Source organism: Embiotoca jacksoni, unplaced genomic scaffold, assembly GCF_022577435.1.
Source record: "Embiotoca jacksoni isolate LCO1_2020_lvr unplaced genomic scaffold, fEmbJac1.0.p SCAF_20, whole genome shotgun sequence".
Taxonomy (NCBI): Eukaryota; Metazoa; Chordata; class Actinopteri; family Embiotocidae; genus Embiotoca; species Embiotoca jacksoni.
Genome location: NW_027185341.1, coordinates 7,235,036 through 7,255,744, shown reverse-complemented (window position 1 = coordinate 7,255,744; position 20,709 = coordinate 7,235,036). Strand labels below are relative to the sequence as shown.

At 40.2% G+C, this 20,709-nt stretch overlaps 1 protein-coding gene across 1 annotated transcript in view; it reads left to right on the top strand.

Moving 5' to 3' along the window:
• The window catches only part of snx29 (sorting nexin 29), a 146,147-nt gene that overhangs the window by 52,583 nt on the left and 72,855 nt on the right, over positions 1-20,709 (top strand). Inside the window, exon 15 of the mRNA XM_069156022.1 lies at positions 18,850-18,956. Within this exon, the coding sequence (XP_069012123.1) occupies positions 18,850-18,956 (107 nt within the window). The remainder of the gene's footprint in view (positions 1-18,849; positions 18,957-20,709) is intronic.

Below are 20,709 nucleotides of genomic sequence, written 5' to 3'. Positions count from 1 at the left end.
GCCCTGATGAAAGTTCTAGCATGACTTAGCATGGAGTCGACCTGAATGTAGATTTAGATTAAGGTTCTGGAAAAGTCAAATGCAATATGTTTCAAGACTTTAAGTTATTAATTACATTTTTAACAGGGTTACTAGTAATCTGTAAATTATTACTTTTCAAAAGTAACCTTCCCAACACTGCTGGGCCATATGGTTGAAGTAATATCGCCACACTCAATGGATATTTTCTGATATTATTAAGGTAAATACATGCAAAAACCACACATTAGATAACGGCTTTAAAAATAGTGAACTGTGTTTTACTGCTTTGTATTAAATGTCAAATGACACAGAACAACAGAAATGTATAGATAAGATACAATCACTATAAGATTTTGTTTAAATTTACTAGTGCAAATGGAGATGAAGTTGTATAAAGCCCTGAGCGTCTCCAGAGGGAGCTGATTAAATGTCCTAAAAGTTGACCTGAGTTGAGGATAAAAACTATAAGTTTAAAAATAACAAAAATCTCTCAGAACGGTTGCTTGTCATTGTGCATTGTGGGTAATGTCGACATTATGTTTTGAGAAAAGAGAAGTAGAAAAAAAGACGACATTTTAATTTCTGCTGCATTGTTTTTGATCCTTTCTGTCTAGCGTGAATCTGACTTGGTAAAATATTGCAATGACAAAACGGTGCAAACCTTATTTAAGTGCAGAGAACACAGCGATGCATAATTGAAGGGTTTTATTTGCTCAAGTCAACACAAATGCAACAAACCCTCAACAGTCAGATTGGTCACAGAAAACTAACTAAACTGGTCACAAACACGAGGCAATGAAATAGCGAAATCACTGAAAAGCTCTCTTAAGAAATAGAGTCAGAGACGCCAGCACCGAGGTATAAAGGGAAGTCAGTGAAAGCAAACTGTTGAGCATCAGTTTCAGCCCGATGATGCACATCTCGAGGAAAACTCAGGACAGCTCCAGAATCAGCACCATGGACAGCGGTCCTGCTGCAGTGTGTATAGTTTGCCACCATAGAAGACCGAAAGAAAATGCATCACTAGTAACTAAACTCAACACACTTTGGGATTATTGGATGTGTTGTTCTTTTAGTTATAATTTGGCTGGAGGTTTTGAATTGAATGCCATAAAATATACAGCCTCCATTTAATGGATTAAAAGAAACACAAGTGAGCTCTTTTCTCTGTGTAGTATGATATCTACTGTGTGTCTGAACAAACACTGAACACAGACTTTGTATTTTACTCCAGTGTCACCTATAATGTAAGTGGAGATTGGAGCTCAGTTACACATATTTGTTGCTGTTATGAGTAAAAGCTGTGTTGTGGGACGATTTACATGTATTTGTCCTGCAGATCTCTCAAGGCCGATATCTTTTACCCATAGATGGCAGTGTGTTCATGAGTCTCCTGAATGGCGTCTGTGTGTCTGCCGGTCTGTAACGGCGCGAGGAGAGGCAGACAGCCGCTGACAGCGCTCCGTAATGTAGATTTACTGTAATGGCCTACAAGGAAATGAGATGTACACTGTTAAATAGTTTGGAAAGACATCTTGCTCCGCTCTGCCATGGCCTGACCTCAGTCTACGAGCGAGCGAAACACCAGACTACATCATTGATTTGACAAAGGCTTTGACTAATGGCACTGGCTAAGAACTGGAAAGAAAGGACAAAGAAAAAACTCTGTCAAAATCTGTCCGTCTTTATTTTGTTACTCCTTTATCAAGACGGTGGATGAAGTGCTGTGAACCTGTTGATAAGGTCGTGATGGAAGAGGGGTCGTGTATTAACGAGCACTATTGACACATGCACTCCTGCTCCCACGAGGTGAACCCTCTTTCGTCCTCTACCTCCTCTTTTGTCCTCTCAATTGGGTCCCTCCAATAAAGCTGTCTTTGGTTCCTGCACTGGTCTACGTCATTTTACGCATCCATAATGGATCAGCAGCAACAGGATGAAGACCAGCATTTAGTTTTAATAGAGAGACGTCTCAGTCTTGTGTCTGCTACAAGCTCTGATATGCTTGATAGGCAAGAGATGTTTCTGTGTCTGTCTCTGGACTGGATGTGCCTGGATGATTGTAGTGATGATGACATCATTTGAAAATACATAAACACAAGAGGTTAAAATTTTGATAAAGCTGATAATCAAAGGACAAAAACAGTGATTCTCTTTGTCATTTACCATTTTTAAATCACTCAAAGTTTTCTGACTTTAGCTTAAATGTAACTTATGATTGTATTGAAACAACTCATTTGCAATTAATACTCCAGTCAGCAATTCATATTGGGTGCCTTTTAATTAAATTTCAAAGTAAAATCACAGCTGACCCCGGGCAGTCAATCTGCTCAGCTCGCAGAAGTTGTTTGCATTTGGGAAATAAGGACATTTTACTGGGAGCATTCAGAGTGAGGAAAAACAACTGATTATGAGTATTAAACCGATTCAGAAAACCATAGAAAAGTAATGAAGTAGTATTAATCCCACAGTTGGCACTTGACTCACAACATTGTTGGGAAATTAGAAATTACAATCCAGATTTTCCTTGTTTTTGTCATTTGAGCCGATGTCACTGATTGTTACTACGGAAACGTGTCTCTTACGGCCAAAACGTACAAGAACCGCACGGTGCGCAACAAACAGCCGCCCCAGTTATTTTCTATGTTCAACCTTCACACTGGCCTTCACTCATTTCTCACCGCTGTGGACTTGGAGAACTTGTGTGCTGGAAAGCTAGTTGAGTTACTACAAAAAAAACAAACAGCTGTTTTAACATACAAAACATGTCTTGTGTCTGGTGACGTTTTGATGGGTTGCTGCTCACTGAGTGTGTATTTCCTTGATTCCTTGATTCTTTCCTTCTTCTCTCGACTAAATTTTTGGACCATTTTAATGTGTGTGTGTGTGTGTGTGGGGGGGGGGGCACTACCTTTCCCCATTACACTCATAATAGCCCACTGATAGTATCAGAATCAAAGACCTCTACAGATCCTGGTAACAACCTCTGTCCAGATACTGTCTGACTCTGTCCCCATATTTCTCATTATCTTTCACTCATGGTCTACTTCTCTGTCTTTCACATCTTTCTCTGTAGCCTCCCTCTGTCACATCCCTCTGGCTCTCCCTCAGCTCTAAAATAGGAAATGTCTAAATTACACTTGCTAATAGGTTGCAGCAGCCCTGTTTTTCCCCTCTTCCCCCTTTTGTCTTCCTCTTTCTGATGTAGCATTAGAGACAGAACACATTTTATTTGATACTAAATCAAAGATGTGCTCCTCTTCCTCTTCCTCTCCTCTCCTCTCCTCTCCTCTCCTCTCCTCTCCTCTCCTCTCCTCTCCTCTCCCCTCCTCTCCTCTCCTCCCCTCCCATCCAGATGGGAACATCAATTCTTAATGTTCATTCTGCCACGCTGGTACCCCCCCCCTCCACCCCTGCGGGCGTACAGAAACCAGAACACAGGGCACCGTCTTCACTTCTCTTATCTGAACTGGCAACAAGAAGACCTACTCTTTTCAAATAAACCTTCCCAAGACACCTGAGCCAAATCCTCATTAGCATCGCTCCACGCAGCGCGTACACATCAACAGATCATTAACATATTAATCCGGAGACAATAGAATCACTACTTTCAACAAACGAGGCGGTCGCTGAGATGAGTGGCGGCCTCCTTCAGCCTCCACATTATGTGCGGAAGATTGTTTTTTGACACAGGGTTGAAAAAGCAGAGTTTGGTAGTATAAGGAGTAACTGAGAAAGTCCTCATGCTGTATCGATGTAGAAGTGCACTCCCCTGATAGTAAAGTATTGATTTTCAGCCAGTGTTTCATTTTTCTTCTAAGATATATTCATCAGTTTTGTTTTGAAGGAATGAATGAAACACTTAGCCTTCACAAAGCCTCAGTGTTCTTGCTCTCCTTCAATCAAAATGTTCACCAAATTTTTTTTAACCGTAGACAAAAGCTCAAAATCTTTGAAGTGAAATATGAAGTGTTTTCTTTTTGTTTTGTTTTATAGGGGTCATGATGTCTGCGTGATAGTTAGTGGATTCATGTTTTTTGTTAAAACTGAAATATCTCTCCAACTGTCAGATGAATTGCAGTTAAATTCACACCGGGTTAGAAGTTAGAAGCTTTGCTCATCGTGTTACCGTCCTGGCAGAGCAGCAGGTCTCCCACTGATACAGCTGCACCCCCAAATCCCCCTCGGCACTTTATACAGAATCTGACTCTCACTTTGAGTTCCTGTTGTTCACAAACTAAAAAAGTGAGAGAACATTTTTGTTTAGTTTTTACTGAAAATGTTAAGGAATAATGTTACGTTAATGCTGATATATAAATCTACGATGCTATCAAAATAAATAATCCAGTATTTTTCAGTATTCTGTTATATCGTCAAGAATATTGTTATCGCAAAAATACCCAGACATACCGCATTGTTATTTTCGGGCCATAATGCTCGGCCTTAGTGTACTTTATTTAGTATTTTCTCTCAAACTGTGCAGTGGGGCTGGTGAATTGCAGCAGACGCTTTTACCTCGATGTATGTTTGGGCAGCGATCCGTAGCAGACAGGATGGCGAGATGTGCTCGTTTGTTACTATGGCTTCACGTTGCCTTTTTAAGTATGCGAACTGAGCCATTGTGTACCCATAAATGTCAGAGCTCCATGTTTTGTGGTGACATGGTTACATTTCTATCTGCCATGCAGCTATATGACATATATTTCTCCACTGTATTTGTTGACCATTGTTGCTCCTTGTTGTCCGCTGAGTATTTTCTTTCACTGTATTCAGTCTGATAGGAGGAGAACCTTTCATACTGTTATTGTTTAAGAGCATCACTGTGCAATACAAGCTTTTTACTTCATGATGCTTTATTTTCTTGGACCAAGGGCACCTTGACTGCAATGCTGAGAGGCATTACCAGTACTAACATGACTAACTTTTAACGTCGGAATTGTTTCCATTTTGTCAAACCAATTTTAAATCTGCCAAGAAAAGTTTGTGTCTTAAGTGCATCCTGTACCTACCATCTAATTGTGGTTTATCTGCAGAGGGATGACATGATGCAGGTTGTTATATATACACACAATTTTAATAGTTTAACCCCTTTCTCATTAGTCATGATTAAATGATGGTCGGTCAGTGGGCGACTCCAAACAGCGAGAGTGACTACAGAGAAATGGACTGTGTGATTAAGGCGGATGTTCGCAGCGCAGGTGCTCTTTAACAGCACAGACACTATTAACACAATAACCAAAAAGCAATTAGATTGACTTTCTGGAATGGCAGTCAATTAGCAAAGCTGCCGAGCTCCATGACAGGAGAGGTGAGAGAGAGAGACAGAGAGACAGAGAAAGGAAGTGCTGCTGGCTGCTTTGACTTATCAGTGACGAGAGGAAAGCGGCGCAGCGGGGTGGCTGCTGAGGTCGTCAGGAAATGAGCTGCTCCGATGTCACAGGGAGACAAACGTCACATTACAACGTGTCATCTAACGCTGTGGAGACTAAATCATCATTTTTAATTAATGTAAATTCTCAGCTAGTGACCAGTGGTATTGTTCACCTCAGTAGAAATGAGAACCAGGCCTTTGTTTGAAACGGGCCTTTATTCCTAATTTGCTCTGCTTCCCAGTTAATACAAATTCAAAACTCCCTTCCTGTTTGCCTGTTGTCTTGATAAATTCAGTGCAATATATATTTCCACAATACAAATTCCTTCAGTACTACAACACCTTCCCATCGTATTTTATTTCAGAAATTAAGCCATCATTCACCAATTGATTCTTACATTTTTTCCATATTTTTGGATTAACCTTCTGTATTTTTCAACCTGGATCCTATTTTCGCATCATTTTAGGTGTACATTTTGGTGTTAGGCTTATATCCTTTATACTGAACCAATTTCAAAAAGTGCTGTTCCTATCCATCACTTATACCCAGAATAATGGGTTGGAAAATACCAAAGTTTCCCTTTCAGCTACCTTGAATGAAACCTAAAACTTCCAGCAGATTTTTTGCTATAAAAGTCATTAAGGAAATCATTCATCGTGCCTTAACATCAAATAGAAATAACTTAAATAACGAGAAAAATTTGGAAATCTGTAATAATAAACTGCTGAAACAGGTTTTAAAATAGAAACTCAGAGAACTAAAGTAGTTTTACATGACTTGCTGACCAATTGGGGCCTTTCCAACACCGCTGGAGGAGATCTGCAAATCTAATCTCACCTGTTTAATGCTTTCATCACCATTTTGTATAGTTATCTACTTTAATAGTCCTTTTTTTTTTTTCTACTGTAAAGCAATGTATTGATTAAATCATAGTTTATTTCAGGACTACACTGTTTGTGGTTCATGTTATGCATTCACACTGCAATTCAGCTTCAGTTCCTTCAGAGGTTCGCCGAAGAACCAAGGAAACGGCCTGTTCAGAGCACATCCAGTATGAAGATATTTTCCATCTTAAAAGCAACTTTGTTTTTTTCAAAGAGTTGTTGCGCAGACACCCGGGTTTGTCTTCTGTTCAGAACAAAGACAGGACCTGATTCACAGACATGAATATATCGGATTCTAATCTTTTAAAATTCACATCGAGGTCTGTGTGAATGCGACCTACTGCAGGTTTTGCTGATTGAAAGTGTTTCACCGAAAAGAGACTTCTGTGTCTGTCGTGTCCGTGGAGCCCAGTTATGTTTGATATTCAGGAGAGGAGCGCACAGCTCTGAGGGATACAGTGAGAAAGACACTGTTCTTTCCATGCAAATCAAAGGTATTTACTTTTAGATGGTTTTGTTTGTATCCTTATAGGAAGTGAGAGCACTGTCTGACTTGAATGAATTATGTGCGGACATCACCAGGTTTGATCGCATGCATTTGTACATAGAACTAAGCCTCAGTGTGCAGCCTGCTGCTCTAAGGAAACAGACTTGATAGGAAGTAAGAAAGTGCTGTTGTCATGGGAATAGACGAGATATTAGGTGGTGGCATCAGGCCTCAAAGGCAGATACGTATTTTGAAGGTTGGCTGGCTGCTCATTGTGGCCCATGTTCATCGTCGTCACTGAAGGGGCTAATGGATAATCCAGGCATAAAGGGAAATGTTTGAATATGAAGATATGGATACAAAAATGTTGAGGACATACTGGATTGTAGTTAAACAACAGTTAGGAATATAGTTAGATAGCATGGAGTGTGTCACTGACCTTCATGAAGTTTAGCACACAAGTCAATGATAAAGTATACTGTGTTCCCCTCTGTTTAATTACCCCACTCCAATTAGGTTGGAAAATCATCAGATTTAAAGGTCCCGGGTTTGACATTTTTCTGGTGTTTTATTTGCAGTTTTGATATCCATAAGAATATATTTTTGTGTTTTTAATAATCTAAAACCATCTCATGATGGTTTTTATCATCAGCTTTTCTGTGGAGCTCCAACAAGTCTTTAAGGCGCTCTCTTCTGATTGGTTGACTCTTTTCTGAGTGAAGCTCACTCAGGCCAACCACAGGTTTTCCTCTGCCTTTTAGCTTCCTAGCTTTGGGACAGGCTGATCACTCTGTGTTTTCTTCCACATAAAAGGTTTTACGTGATTTATATAGTACCTAGACCTGCTTTATAATCTATAAAGAAACAAAAACCTGAACTTATACAGCACTGGACTTTTAAAAGAAACTCTTTCACTCACTTTCACACAGAAAACAAGCTGCCAGATCATGCCAGCATTACAAGTGTTATTTTAGCAGGATATTCAGGAAGCCATGGGGCAATAAAACTGGTATTAAAATTTCAAATAAAGAAATTGTGGATTCCAGCCCCGCTCACCAGTTCATTGGCAAGTACGAGGAAGACCATTATTATGCAAATGAAAAGTACGCTGTGCAAAGAAATCTGAATATAACTGCTGATTTCACACAATAAAGGTCTGATATATTAGTCCAATTTTAACAAAATTTCAAGACCTGAAGTTGCATTTCTCATTGCAATTTGCGTAAATCAGCACGACAGCGCAGGTTATGGGTTGTATGATGCATGAAGACAAAACATATTATATTCATTTCTTTGTTGCTACTTTCTCCATGAATAACAAGTTATGTACTGTAGATGTAAAAGCCAAATTTAACTGTAGCAGTTTTGGTTTAGTAAGAATTTTTTTCCTGAGTTGTCCGGACATGTCATCTACATGTAAAAAGGTTATGCTTGTACATTTATGTGCAGGTGTACACAATATTTTATGTATAACCAATCATATATGCTGGGACACTGTGATGGAAGTGGCTTTGTTCGTCACTTAAACTGGTGCATACTGTGGGTTTATCAGTTTAAACGTAAATGGGCAATCGCCGTGTACGTGAGTATTGTTGTAAGTAAACTGGTTCACATTTTGCATTCATCTGGTTCTGTAAATGTGCAAATTTTGTCATGCACGAGTGTGTGAGCGCTCTGTGAATACCTAATAACGCCTTTAATAGGTTGCAGCAGATTGAGCTGTGATGTTTTCCATCTCAGACATTTTTGGGTCAGAATTTTTTTTTCTTTTTTCCTAATAATTGCTTTGATCACAGAAATAATTAGGTTTTCTTCTCTTGCCTGCTTTAAACACACACGTTAGCAGACTCCAGGCACCTGCTCACACATTTCTCCCTCCCTGTCCTTCGATGTACAGTGACTAACATTGAATACACACTGAAAGAAAATAGAAAAGATTTAAAACACTCTACAAACCAAGTGAAACACTCTCGGATCAAAGATTTACTGGAAACACAATCTTGGAAAACGTACAGTGTGGTGAACCTGAAACAAAACCGTCACCCTCCTGGGTCACAATAAGAGGTGAGGATCACTCTCGACGCTGCAGCAGTAACTGTTACCTGTTTGTAGAGTGGATCTGGGCTTGCTGTGCTGAAGTTGGAACCTTATGAAAGCCAAATTCAGTCATCCACCCCCCCTCAGTGGTTCTTCTGTCCTCCTGAGTCTTTTTATCTTTCAAATGTAATTGTATAAAGCGGTGAAGTTCATTCTTGAAGCTACAAGAACTCGGGTAATTTTTTAGTCAAGATTGAATCCATGTCTGAGTTTCACAGAGATAAATTCATGTTCTATAGAGGTGAAGTGAATCATCAGTAATCAGAAAGAAAACAGTTCTGTATTATAAATCTGATTTAAAAGGAAAAAAAAGTTTGGACCACCTTAACAAAATGGCTTATTTTTTGTGCTTCACACAGTTTTTTGACTTTCCTGCTGTGGAAACTTAAGACATCCAGGCACAAAACATGCAGTGAATGAAGAAAGTTCCTCCACAGGTTTAATTTTGTTCAATGAGATTTTTCATGGCTGTGTTGGAGAAGCGAATGTGTGTTTGCCTTTAAGCCTTTTACTTGATATGTATCTCTGTGTGTGTGTGTGTGTGTGTGTGTGTGTGTGTGTGTGTGTGTGTGTGAGAAACATGTGCTTGCAATGTGTTGATTTTGACACCGTGACGCACACACACTGCAATCCAATTTTTTTTTTCACTCAGTCGACACCAAGTTATGATTAAGCCCTTTACATTTCTTATGAATATTTATTGAATCCTTCCGCCACACATAATCCAAATATCGATCGCCCCTTCCTCTCCTTTCCCCTACATAAGCAATGTCCCATTCTATTATTTGTATCCCAGTCCTGCACGCTCCTTGCATGCAGCTGTAAATGTTCATGTAATGCTGAGAAGTGTGGAGGCTAAACAAAGGCAGAGCACCTCAGATTTGAGCAGATGATAGAATGAAACTTTAATAATCCCTGTGGTGAAACTGGGTCATTGAGAAGTAAAGACGAGGAGACGAGAATAGAGAGTAAATGGAGCCTTGAAGATAATGCGAGTGATTACAACCAAAGAACACGCTGTGCTGAGTGTAAGACACAGAACTGGGGAAGATAGGGTGTATTTGCAGCAGCAGGTTGGAAACATGATGTTCATTTGGAAAAGAAGTTCAAAAGGTGTTCAGAGATGTAAGACGGGCTCTTTGTTGCCTGGCTCTGCCAAACTATCACTCACAGCTTCAGTCTTTGTGGTTATTATAGCCTGGAAACCCTGTTTCATGAAGGTTTGCTCAGCTGAACTGTGATAACTTAAGTGCGATAACGTCAAAGTGTTTGTTTTGAAATATATTTCCAACAATGATGGCAGTGGCAGAACGAGATGAAGGGATACGAACAGTTGTGGTGACACTAGCTAATATTGAGAAATTGAACCCGCAGTTTGCAAAGTCTGCAGTGGTCATTTACTGATAGGGTGTTGAACTCTGCTCACATTGGGGGAGGGTCTCTGTTGTTGAGTTTCAGCCATAGGTGCCCTTCTGCCGGAGTGCACTGGAACAGCGCATCACTTTTTTTCTGTCAGTGTGAGAGTAAATTGTTCACAGTTCTCTTCTTCCAGTTAAAATTAATTAAAATATTTTAAGTGCTTTAAGATCCAATTGTCTGTAAAATGTATGTCATGCAAGAGATCCAATAACAACAAATGGTCAAATTTGTCATATTGACATTTAAGATGAATTGATTGATTCACGACATCACCTTCAAGCCTTTTTATGATCAGCTACCATTTGCGCTGTCAAAATTAGTGCATTTCACATTAATTCAAACTTAACACTGTACACATACTGTATTATTTCAAATCAAAAGCCCTCTAGCATTTCATTAGACATATCAGACCTATATAATCACAAAGTGAATTTATGTGTTGGAACACCAGACTGTCCTTCTTATCATTTCTTACAGGTTTGTTTTGGCTGTAGAACTCCCATCTTGTCACAAAGTTGAAATACCAAACAATAATCTTGTCAGAAATGGAGTGTTGAATGAAGATAGCAGGTAGCAGCTTGTTCAGGTCACACTGACAGGTTTACTCATCCAAACAATCAGCCGGCTGATTTGATCAGTGTTGCAGCAGACAACAACACAGCATGATTGCAGACTGAAGCTCTCCAGATAACCTCCATGTAACATAATCAGATTTAATCGTCTGAGTCCTTATAAGAGTGCCAGGTGAACTTTATTGATCCTGGCAGCTAATTTCTGTCATGGCAGCAACAGCGATTAAAAGTGCTTATTGGACGACGTGAAATAATTTTTTTTTCTGATTCTCTGTTGATTCCTGTGGGAGAAATTCATGTTTTTGTGTGACTTTCAGCACTTGACTGCCCTGTGCATGTGTGAGGGCAGCTGATACTACAGTAAAATATAATTATGTGAGTCTTCAGCCTCCCCAGAGCCATACTACTTTACTTACTCCAGTATATGCAATTAAATATTCTTAATTTTGAATTTTTCTTGCCATCAGTCTGGTCAAGATGAACGCACCTGACTTGAAATGATACAACACGTTTATGAATTCTCACCATTTGTTTAATTTTTTTCACCTGCTCTTAAACGTCCTGTTTGTGTCGACAGAACCAAATCAATAGCATGATAGTAGATGGGTGTTTACAAGTTTGACTACATGGAAATGTGTTGTGGTATGTTAAACCCTCTAAATGTTTAAAAATGGTAGGTGACAGGGAGTACAAGACTGAAAATGAGTTTTGAAGCAGATCACATCAGATATTGCTGTATCCCTCTTAAGATGGACAGTGGCAGTGAATAATGCATGACTTTATATTGAGTAAATTGTTACTTTCTGTAGCTTTAAAACTGCATTAGTTGATCTTCTTTGGTGGTTTGTGACAAAGCGTACTCAGAACATTGACATATTGTCATCAATTTATTGAAACATGCACCCTTCAAAAAAGTTCTAGTGTAGAAAAAGGTGAAATCTAATTACTTAAATATTCAGATACAGAAAAATATCATATCTGGGTGTTGACTGCTCCCACATTATTATGAAGACAATCTAATAATGTGAGTGTAATACTCAGCATCACACTGCTGATGGTTTCTTACCATTACAACTGTTCTGCATGAGTCATGACCATGCTGTCTGTGCCGTTATGTCACCAGGCGTGTCACGTCTCTTCTCGTAACTATAAATGGTTGTTAAATATGTTTGCCAACGTCTGATTTAATTTTTTGTCTGAAACGAGACAAAACAAGACACAGGGCTATATTTGTATGATCTTAGCACACTTCTCTGAATTAAATGGAGGATAATCTGAGCACAAAGTAAGGTGCGTGGTTGAAAGGAGTAGTCCTTAGTCTCTCACTTAATGATAGCTGTGTTTTGGGCGTAACAGGAAATAAACCAATCAGAGAGTCATCTCCCATTCCCTTTAAGAGGCAGGTGCACTTTCATCTTGGCAGATTGCTGTGATAACTGCGGATTTGTGAAGTAGTAGGAAAGAACTGTTCTCTGCAGAGGAAACCGATCTGCTCCTGTAGAGATTGAACATCTTTCACATTGCCATCTTCTTTTTTTTAGTCTTTTGCATGTTTTCGTGCTGCTGCATGTCCCTGTGTGTGTAACAAGAACCACCTATATATGTAGGTATTACTGTTGTAATAATGCGCCTGTAAAATAACAGTAAAATACTGTGCCATTGACTAAAGACCAGGTTTTTATTGGTCAATCGTGCAACCGCTTTCAGCTGCCTCAAGACACCAGTCCACCAATAATGCGCCTGACTACACCTCATTAAAGACCATGGGTGCAAGCAAATTTGCTATTTGAACAATGTGAGCGCTGGATGTGAAAACGACACCTGTATCAGCCTGAAAGTAGAAAAGACACTTGTGTTGCACTTTGTTCCAGGTGTGAGATAGAGGATAACAGAGCAGGTCAGTGTACAGTCCATACTGTCTATATAATCAAGAATAAACCATGGTATTTTTTACTAATACATTTCCAGAAAAAAACCAACACGCTGTCAGATTTGTATTCCAAGGTCTGTGACGTATGTCCACCCGGTGTAGATTGTGATAAAACGATATTCTGGGGCAGAAAGAAAAGCACTTTGAGCCACTTTTCACCATTTGTGTGATATGACGCTGGAAACTGACTGGTTGTTATAGATGGTGGTTTGTTGTGATTAGAGCTATTCTGTATTCTTCCAAGAACAGAGCAAAAAAAAAAAAAAAAAAGCTCAAAGACAGAGAAAGTAGAGCAAACACACAAACAGACAGATGGTTTTGAAATGATAGGTTTGAGTGTGTGTGTGTTGTAGATATATTTTCATGCTATAAATATGAGTTGATGTGACAATTAAAACATTTGCATGGTGCCTGGTTTGACTATAATTTGTAAATGTGTTAGATAGTTCTCTCAGAGGAGGGTCTGACTCTGATTCAGCCCGTATCACAACATTATGTCATTTTGTTCACACCTTCTGCGACTCTTTGTTCAAGTGAAACAGCTTACTAAGCTCAAGCTAAAAGACACGGCTTCCTCGCTTTCTGTATTTTTCACTCATTATAATTGGAGAGGCTCCTTTTATGCCACCTCAGACAAGTCAGAGAAGCCAATGACAAGCGAAGGAAGTGTGTGCTTTTGTGCGTTGGAGTGCGATCAGGATGCCGTTGGGTTTCTCCGCTCGTGATCCCGACTGAACCGGGCCTGCACAGAGCTCCATTGATTTCAGCCATCAGAACAGAGACTTCCACTCACTCATGTGTGTGTGTGTGTGTGTGTGTGTGTGTGTGTGTGTGTGTGTGTGTGTGTGTGTGTGACTGAAAATCTGCTGCCATTTGTCCCATGTAACAGGCCTGATCTCCGCCCTTCGTCTTTTCTTTCTCAGTACACTTACATGGATCGAACCACAAAGGCTAGTGTTATCTGAAGGAGGGGAACGCGAGAAATGAACTATGAACGATTTGAAAATGAAAGAAGATTGCTTTTGATTAGCGCTTATTAATGAACTGCTTGCCTGCTCCCCAGCCGGCCCATCGACGGTGCGTGGCCCGACTGTGGGATTAGAACAATTTTGGGTGTGCACGTCTGCACGGGAGGGAGGATCGCAGCCGTTAGCGCAGCAAGACGTGACAGCGTTTTTTGATCATGTAGTTTCATAATGAAAAACAGACGAACCTTGAACCTCAATTTGTTCAGACGTCCGTCTTTTGTGTTGGCGCTCAGGTGTGTGCACATGTTTAAATCATCTTTTTATGCAGGTTTCCATTGACATGCATGGTGGAACGTGGCTGCCCTTCACAATATGCATGATTAGGGGCGTGGGAAGACAGTACGCCAGCAAGTTAAATTGAATGGCAATGAATGATTGATGAGAAGAAAAAGGAAAATAAGACAAGAGAAAGACGATGACGAAGATGAGGAGAAGGTTGAATGGCTGAGGAGGGAGGAAGATTTAAAAGGTAAAGAACCTAAGGAGAGAAGGGATGAATTAAGGTGCCGTTATTGAGCAGAAGGTTTGGTTGAAAGACACAAAAAAGACGAGAAATAAAGAAACCGAATCAAAACTTCACAGGAGGAGACGACGGAAACAAAAGCAAGGACATGTTTTTTAAGTGAAAAGAGATAAAAGAAAGTTAGAGGCACAAAAACATCGAGAACAAAGGATGGGAGGCAGGAGCTGGGAGGGATGCAGCGATTTCATAAGAAGATAAGATGTGGAAGACGAGATTCAGAAGAGCCCCAATTTCACAGTGGTGTGAGTGCCGGCGATTTGTGCTGTTACGGCATTACAAGGAGCGCTCCACTTGATTGCGCATTAGTCTTATTGTTGAGGGAGCATCGCACATGTTTTATTTAGCAGCTCTGCTTCGGCTTCGAGCAGGACGGACGTTTGTTTGTTCTTCAGCCCTGCTGTGTGCTCGGGGTCGCCGATGCAGAGCCACGTCTCCTCACTGCTAATGGACGGAGCAGCATTAGTCAAGTGTGTCAGCCTCTGCCCTGCTTTCTCCACCGCTGGTGCCGCCGCTATTATCACCCGTCAAAGCTCCCACTTTGGAAAGGATATTTCAGGGTTTTTCTTGATTTCACAGAAGAGTTAGGTCGCTCTTTATGTGAGATTTCTGTATTTCTTAAGCAGTGCATTGCAGAAACTGCTGCTATGTGTAATGCTTCAAAAGCCAAACTGAGTTAAACCATCTCCCCTCGTCTCTCCTTCCTCATCCTTCCAGCTGATAGCAACAGCAGATCACAAGAGTGATGAAATGTTTTTGCTCTTCCATGTTTCACCCCGTGTCATTCCCCTTCTGTGGTGAATCTTTTCGGCCCCTCTTGACCTGCAGGCAGTAGGCAGCAGCATGACCTCGACACACCAACACAGATCATTGATGAAATAATCACTGTTACATGCGATGTCCATCTGGTGTTTTGCTCAAAATTACAATCAGTGGAATCTGGAAGTGGCAACAACACCAACATGAAGGATGCACTAAATGGAAAATCCCACTTAGGACTGGGAACCACACTTTGATGCTTTTATGGCATTGATTTAAATAGCTTCCATACCATCCACTATTGACAAAAAGTGGATCTGTTTCATTTACCAATAGCATGTGAAGTGCTAGAACTGAGGAAGGGAATATCAGTAAATTGTAGTTTCTAGTAATAGCTCGGATGTGAAGTGTTTAGGGGACATCCATAACGAATACATAAATTGTAGTGACAGAAAATGTCCCGGGTCAGACTCTTGTACAGCATGACAAACTCAATCAGAAATTCTGCATTAACACTAACCACAACATTGTCAAAGTGTTTTTAAAATAAACATGACTTGACTTGCAGTTATTTAACAAACTTCTGAGCCGTCAGTCCCCTGTGAACTTGTCAATTGGCTTTTTGTTCCCGGTAAACACGGACTGACTTTGTATCTGAAAGCAGTTTTACGATGGCACCCGGTGGATTAAAAGCAGAAAAACAATGCTACTGGCCAAACAGAAGTTTTATAATGTATCTGATGCTCTTTCTATAGTTGCAGCTCATGCAGCTTTCTGCGGGACCGGCAGATGCATGCAGCGGCTGCGTGGTTTGCTCAGTTAGTTTTGTTATTTCAGACCAGCTGTCTGCCCAATTTCCTAGAGTCAGGAACATCTGTGCCCCCCCCCCACCCCAACACTCCCTGCCCCCCCCCCCCCCCCCCCCCCCCCACACACACACACACAAACCCCACCTCATTATTAAGAGCCTATCAATCTGACAGGGAACAGAAATCCAACTTAAAGGAAAAAAAAATAAAACCTGAGCGCTGAGGCAAATTGGTACCGCCAGAGCAACTGTCAGCAATCCTCTGTGTCCGTGCTTTGAAATAGCATGTGTGTCTGTTTGCCATCTTTATGCTGTTGCTCCTATTTTTTTCTGTCTGTCTGTCTGTCTGTCTGTCTGTGTGTCTGTGTGTGTGTGTGTGTGTGTGTGTGTGTGTGTGTGTGTGTGTGTGTGTGTGTGTGTGTGTCTGTCTTCTTTTACTGGTGAAGTATGTCTTTCAGTATTTTTTTTTTAACCGTATGTATATATTTTCTTTCTGTCTGTGAGTGTGTGTGTCTGCATGTATGCATGTTTGTGTACAGTAGTTTTCTAGGCTATTAGACTGCTGACTGTCACAGAACAGTGGTGCTGGTGGGCCACAGATAAGCATGGGGATTGCTGTGCCGCTGGCCCTTTGCAGGAGCCACGATAATGTGTTTCTGTCAGCCTCCTGAGGTGTGAGTGTCTGAGTTGCTCTACAACTTTATAGAAGGAAAATATAAGGATATTTTTTTTTTAAAATAGATTCCTACTATTAAATAATAAAAGGCTAAATTGAAATAAGTAATTCAAGAAAATCAAGAATTTGCTGCTTTTCTTCATCTTATAGCATTATAAAGTGAATCCATTTCGGTTTGAAAGAAACATATGTAAATAAGTAATTGTCCTCTGGGAACTTTTACTCGTACTTATGTTACGACAACTATATATTGATAATGGAAAATAAATTGCGTCTCTAAATGTTTTATCAAGAATACAGCCCGACTGATACTGGATTTTTGGGTACCAATATCAATATTAGAAAGTAAACAAAATGCAAAAAATAATTAAATCATTTGAAATATGTTTATCAAACATTTGTGACAAATATATGTAATGTCGGTGAGATATTTTACAGTTTAACAATAAACTTTATTGTACAAAATCACATCAGTGCACTGAAACGGGAAACTTCTCAGGGATTGTAATAAATATGAATAACTGTCAATTAAATAAAAAAATAAAAAAATTAAAAAAAGAACAATTTGTATATTACCGCAAGCATGTTCTGTAAAAAAAGTTTTCATATCAGCCAGCAAATATGCAAATAAGCAAATAAAGGTCACCCCACAATTCCTTACTGAAGGTAAATTTTTTTGAGCTCGCTGGGCTCAAACCTGATATTTTTCTGTTCAACCTTCGTGTTTTATTCTGTAAACCACAAACACATCCAGAGTCTTTCAAAGTTGATGTGCAGTTTACATATTAAGGAGCCGGGGATATGGTTCTGTTACTTTACCTCCTATCAACTCACTATGATTTCTCCTTAAAGTGATCATGGCGAAGTGGTTTTACAATGTGAATGATTTTTTTTTTTAATAGTTTACAGTAATTTGATCCGTCCCTTTCCCTCAACAAGTACTGCCAAGCATTAAACCACCATGATCACACTTATCAAAGGATAAATGACATTATGATATTATGTGTAATGAATGAACCAACGGAACAAACCAGGAAGACCAAACTGAAACGACCAACCTGCACATATTGAGATATGCGTGTATACCTGCAGTCCAATACGCTGACTTTATTCATCACTGCTCTTATTTGTGAACCTGCACCTGCGTGTGATTCTCTGCAGCTTTTCTCCCAACGGTCCGCTCTATTTGAAACTAGCAGAAGCAGGCCGCCTTCATCAATAGCTGCCTCGCTCCGTCTAGACGTTCAGATACTTGCTTGGGGTTCAATCTATCTAACATCTAACAGTCCTACAACCTCTCCATCGCCACAAGTTTATTTGAGCTCTGCGGAGCTCTTGGACATGCTGAACTTCCTTTGCTCTACTTTGTTTTCCCTTTTCTCTTGTTGTCTGATCTCACATCTCTCCCACCTCCCATACTCAGCGTCTTTGTCAATGTGTTTGCTGTGTGTGGTGGTGGTGGTGAAGTAACGGCGTTAATTTGCTTTAGCACAGGTGAAAAAAATATTCCATCTTACCACCCACCTCCTGCAAAAAAAGAAAGAAAAAAAAAAGAGAGAGTTTCTACTTTTGCTAAGTTCTGCCGTTCTCAGCGGAGGGAACTGGATTAGTTGATGTTTCCAGGCTCAGAAGCAGTGCTTCAGGCGCCGCTGTGAAGACCTTAGCCAGTTAGCAAGCTGCAGTAGTGCAAAGAAACAATAAGCGCTGTGTGAACAGAAAGTCAGAGGAAAACAGGCAATGATGAGAGAAGGGAACTTTATCTTGTTGACAGAACAGTCAGAAGTTTTCTCATGAAGAAAAACTCATGCCGCGTCCTTTTATAATCTACATTAAAGCAAGTGTGGACGCATAAACCTGACGATTCGTGTGGACATGCATGTCTTTCATGGGTGTGTGTTTATATATCTGCATGATAATATGCGATTTTCTTATAATGTGCATGACTCATTTCTTCTTCAGTTTGGCATTAATTAAATAAAATGGAGATTTATGGCTCTTGCATGGCTGGTAATGTGTATATTATATCGTTCTGCAGCTCCCTTGTGCATTGTTGTCTCGTTGATAAAACAAAAGCATCAAACAGCCACTGGTGTTCCAGCTCCCCACAGAAGACGACGACGACGACAATGACAATGTGCTTAATTGGCAGAAACCCACTGTTCGTTCTTGGTTGTGCAGGGAGGTTTTTTTTTTTCCTCGCGGTGTTTTCTTCCGGCACGTCACGGTATCTTTCCATGTGAGTTAATGTTGCTCCTCTCTCTCTCTTTCTGCTGCAGCCCTGTCGGTGTTGCGGTCAAGCGAAGAGCAGGCCCCCGTCCCGCAGAATAAGTTCATGGGTGACGTCGAGGAGCTGGCCGCGAGCTACGAACGCAAACTCATCGAGGTGAGTGTTGTCTCCATTTATCTTATTTTGTACCAGGTGATATCCTCATTTATACAACTAAAGAAGAAGGAGTCAGCAGGTGATTAGCTTTGCTTAACATTGGCACTTTTATTTTTAAGGACTTGTAGATGTTTTTTTTCTTCTTGTTTTAGCTTTAAACCAAGCCAGGCTAGCTCTTTTCCCTGTTCGTCCTATTTTTTTTTGTTGTTGTTGTTTTTTTTGTTTTGTTGCTATGCTAAGCTTATCTCTTGCTAATTTTAGCTTCATATTTAAAGGTCCCATATTTGACAGTTTGAAGTACCGTCAACCATCTCATTACAGTTGTACTTCTTTTCTCATAACGTCTTTACATCTGTCTCGTTCTGCCAAGAACAGGCTGTTTTATGTGGGACTATATGGGACCTTTAAAATAACCACTAGAGGATGATATCAATCTTTTCCTCTAACGAGTTAAGAAAGTGAATAAGCAAAATTTCTCATGATCCCTCTTCTTTTACACCTCCACATGTCTTTCAATAAATTTTATGTGAGACCTATATTATTGTACATTAATGATTTTAAAAAGAAAATCCATTTTTTTGTCTTCTTCTTTCCTACAAGAGGAAGTTGATTCTTCAATCTAAGATGCATCCTGTTTGTTTTACAGAGGAGGATCAATATGATCTTTCCATCCGCATTTCTCTCCTCTGGATCATCTGCCAGTGCCAGAATCTCAGATAACTTCTGTTTTCTCTATAGAGAACAGGACAACTTACAGTCCCATCTCCTGCCTCACAAAGTATTCTGTTTACTTACTTCAGATCTTATCGTGATTTAGTGATTTGTTTTAAGAAATATCTGCATTTGTAGTCAAAGAAAGCACAATACAAACAGGTTTTTAAGTTTCTCGTTGAGAGCTGTGCAGGGCGAGATTCTCCCCGAGGTACTCCATCTAAATCAAGCAGAGAATTGAACTTTCTACTGTTGCATTGATTTTAAGCCCTTAACAGTGCCAAGAGCTAGTCCCTGAGCATGTTCTTCACCAAAATATCAATTGCAGGGGATGGGAAGATCTCTAATAATTGGACATGAGCCATAATGCTGCCTGCTGGGTGAGTGATGATGGGAGTTGTTGCCAGTTTCCTGTTAGATTGACCAATGAGGCAACACTCCCAGACAGTGTGTATTCTAATGGGAAGTAGACGAGTGTGTGTTTGTGTGTGTGCACACATGAATAATTAATCTATGGCTTTACATTTCTTTCATAAAAAATAATTCAGTCTGTGTTTGCCCAAACTATATTTTCACTTATTTATGCACATGCATGTACGGTGCATTTTAATGGTGTTTACTTATTTATTTGTTAATTTGCTTGGCTACCATTCTCGATCGGGCTTTCGCAGCGAGCCCGGAGGAAGATCGTGGGACAAACCGTGGGCTTTCTTCTGGTCTCAGGCCAGCCGGGCCTCCGTGGCTTTATATAAACAATCCTGTCATGCTGAACGCAGGTGTTTTCCTCGTCCCTGTTCGGTAATTCGTGGTCTATCGGAAACATTGTCAAATTCAAAAGGTGTCTGCAGCGGTGAGGCTTGTGTTGCTCTTTGGTTAATGATATCCGCTAACCACAGAGGATGGGGAACAAGGAGGACATGCAGCTAACAGGAGATACAGGATGTTCTCATTACTGTTCAGCATCACTGCTGTTGACAAACTGGTTTAATAGGAGCTAACGTAACATTCAGAAGAACAGTTGTATTATTTGTGTGAAAGAGGG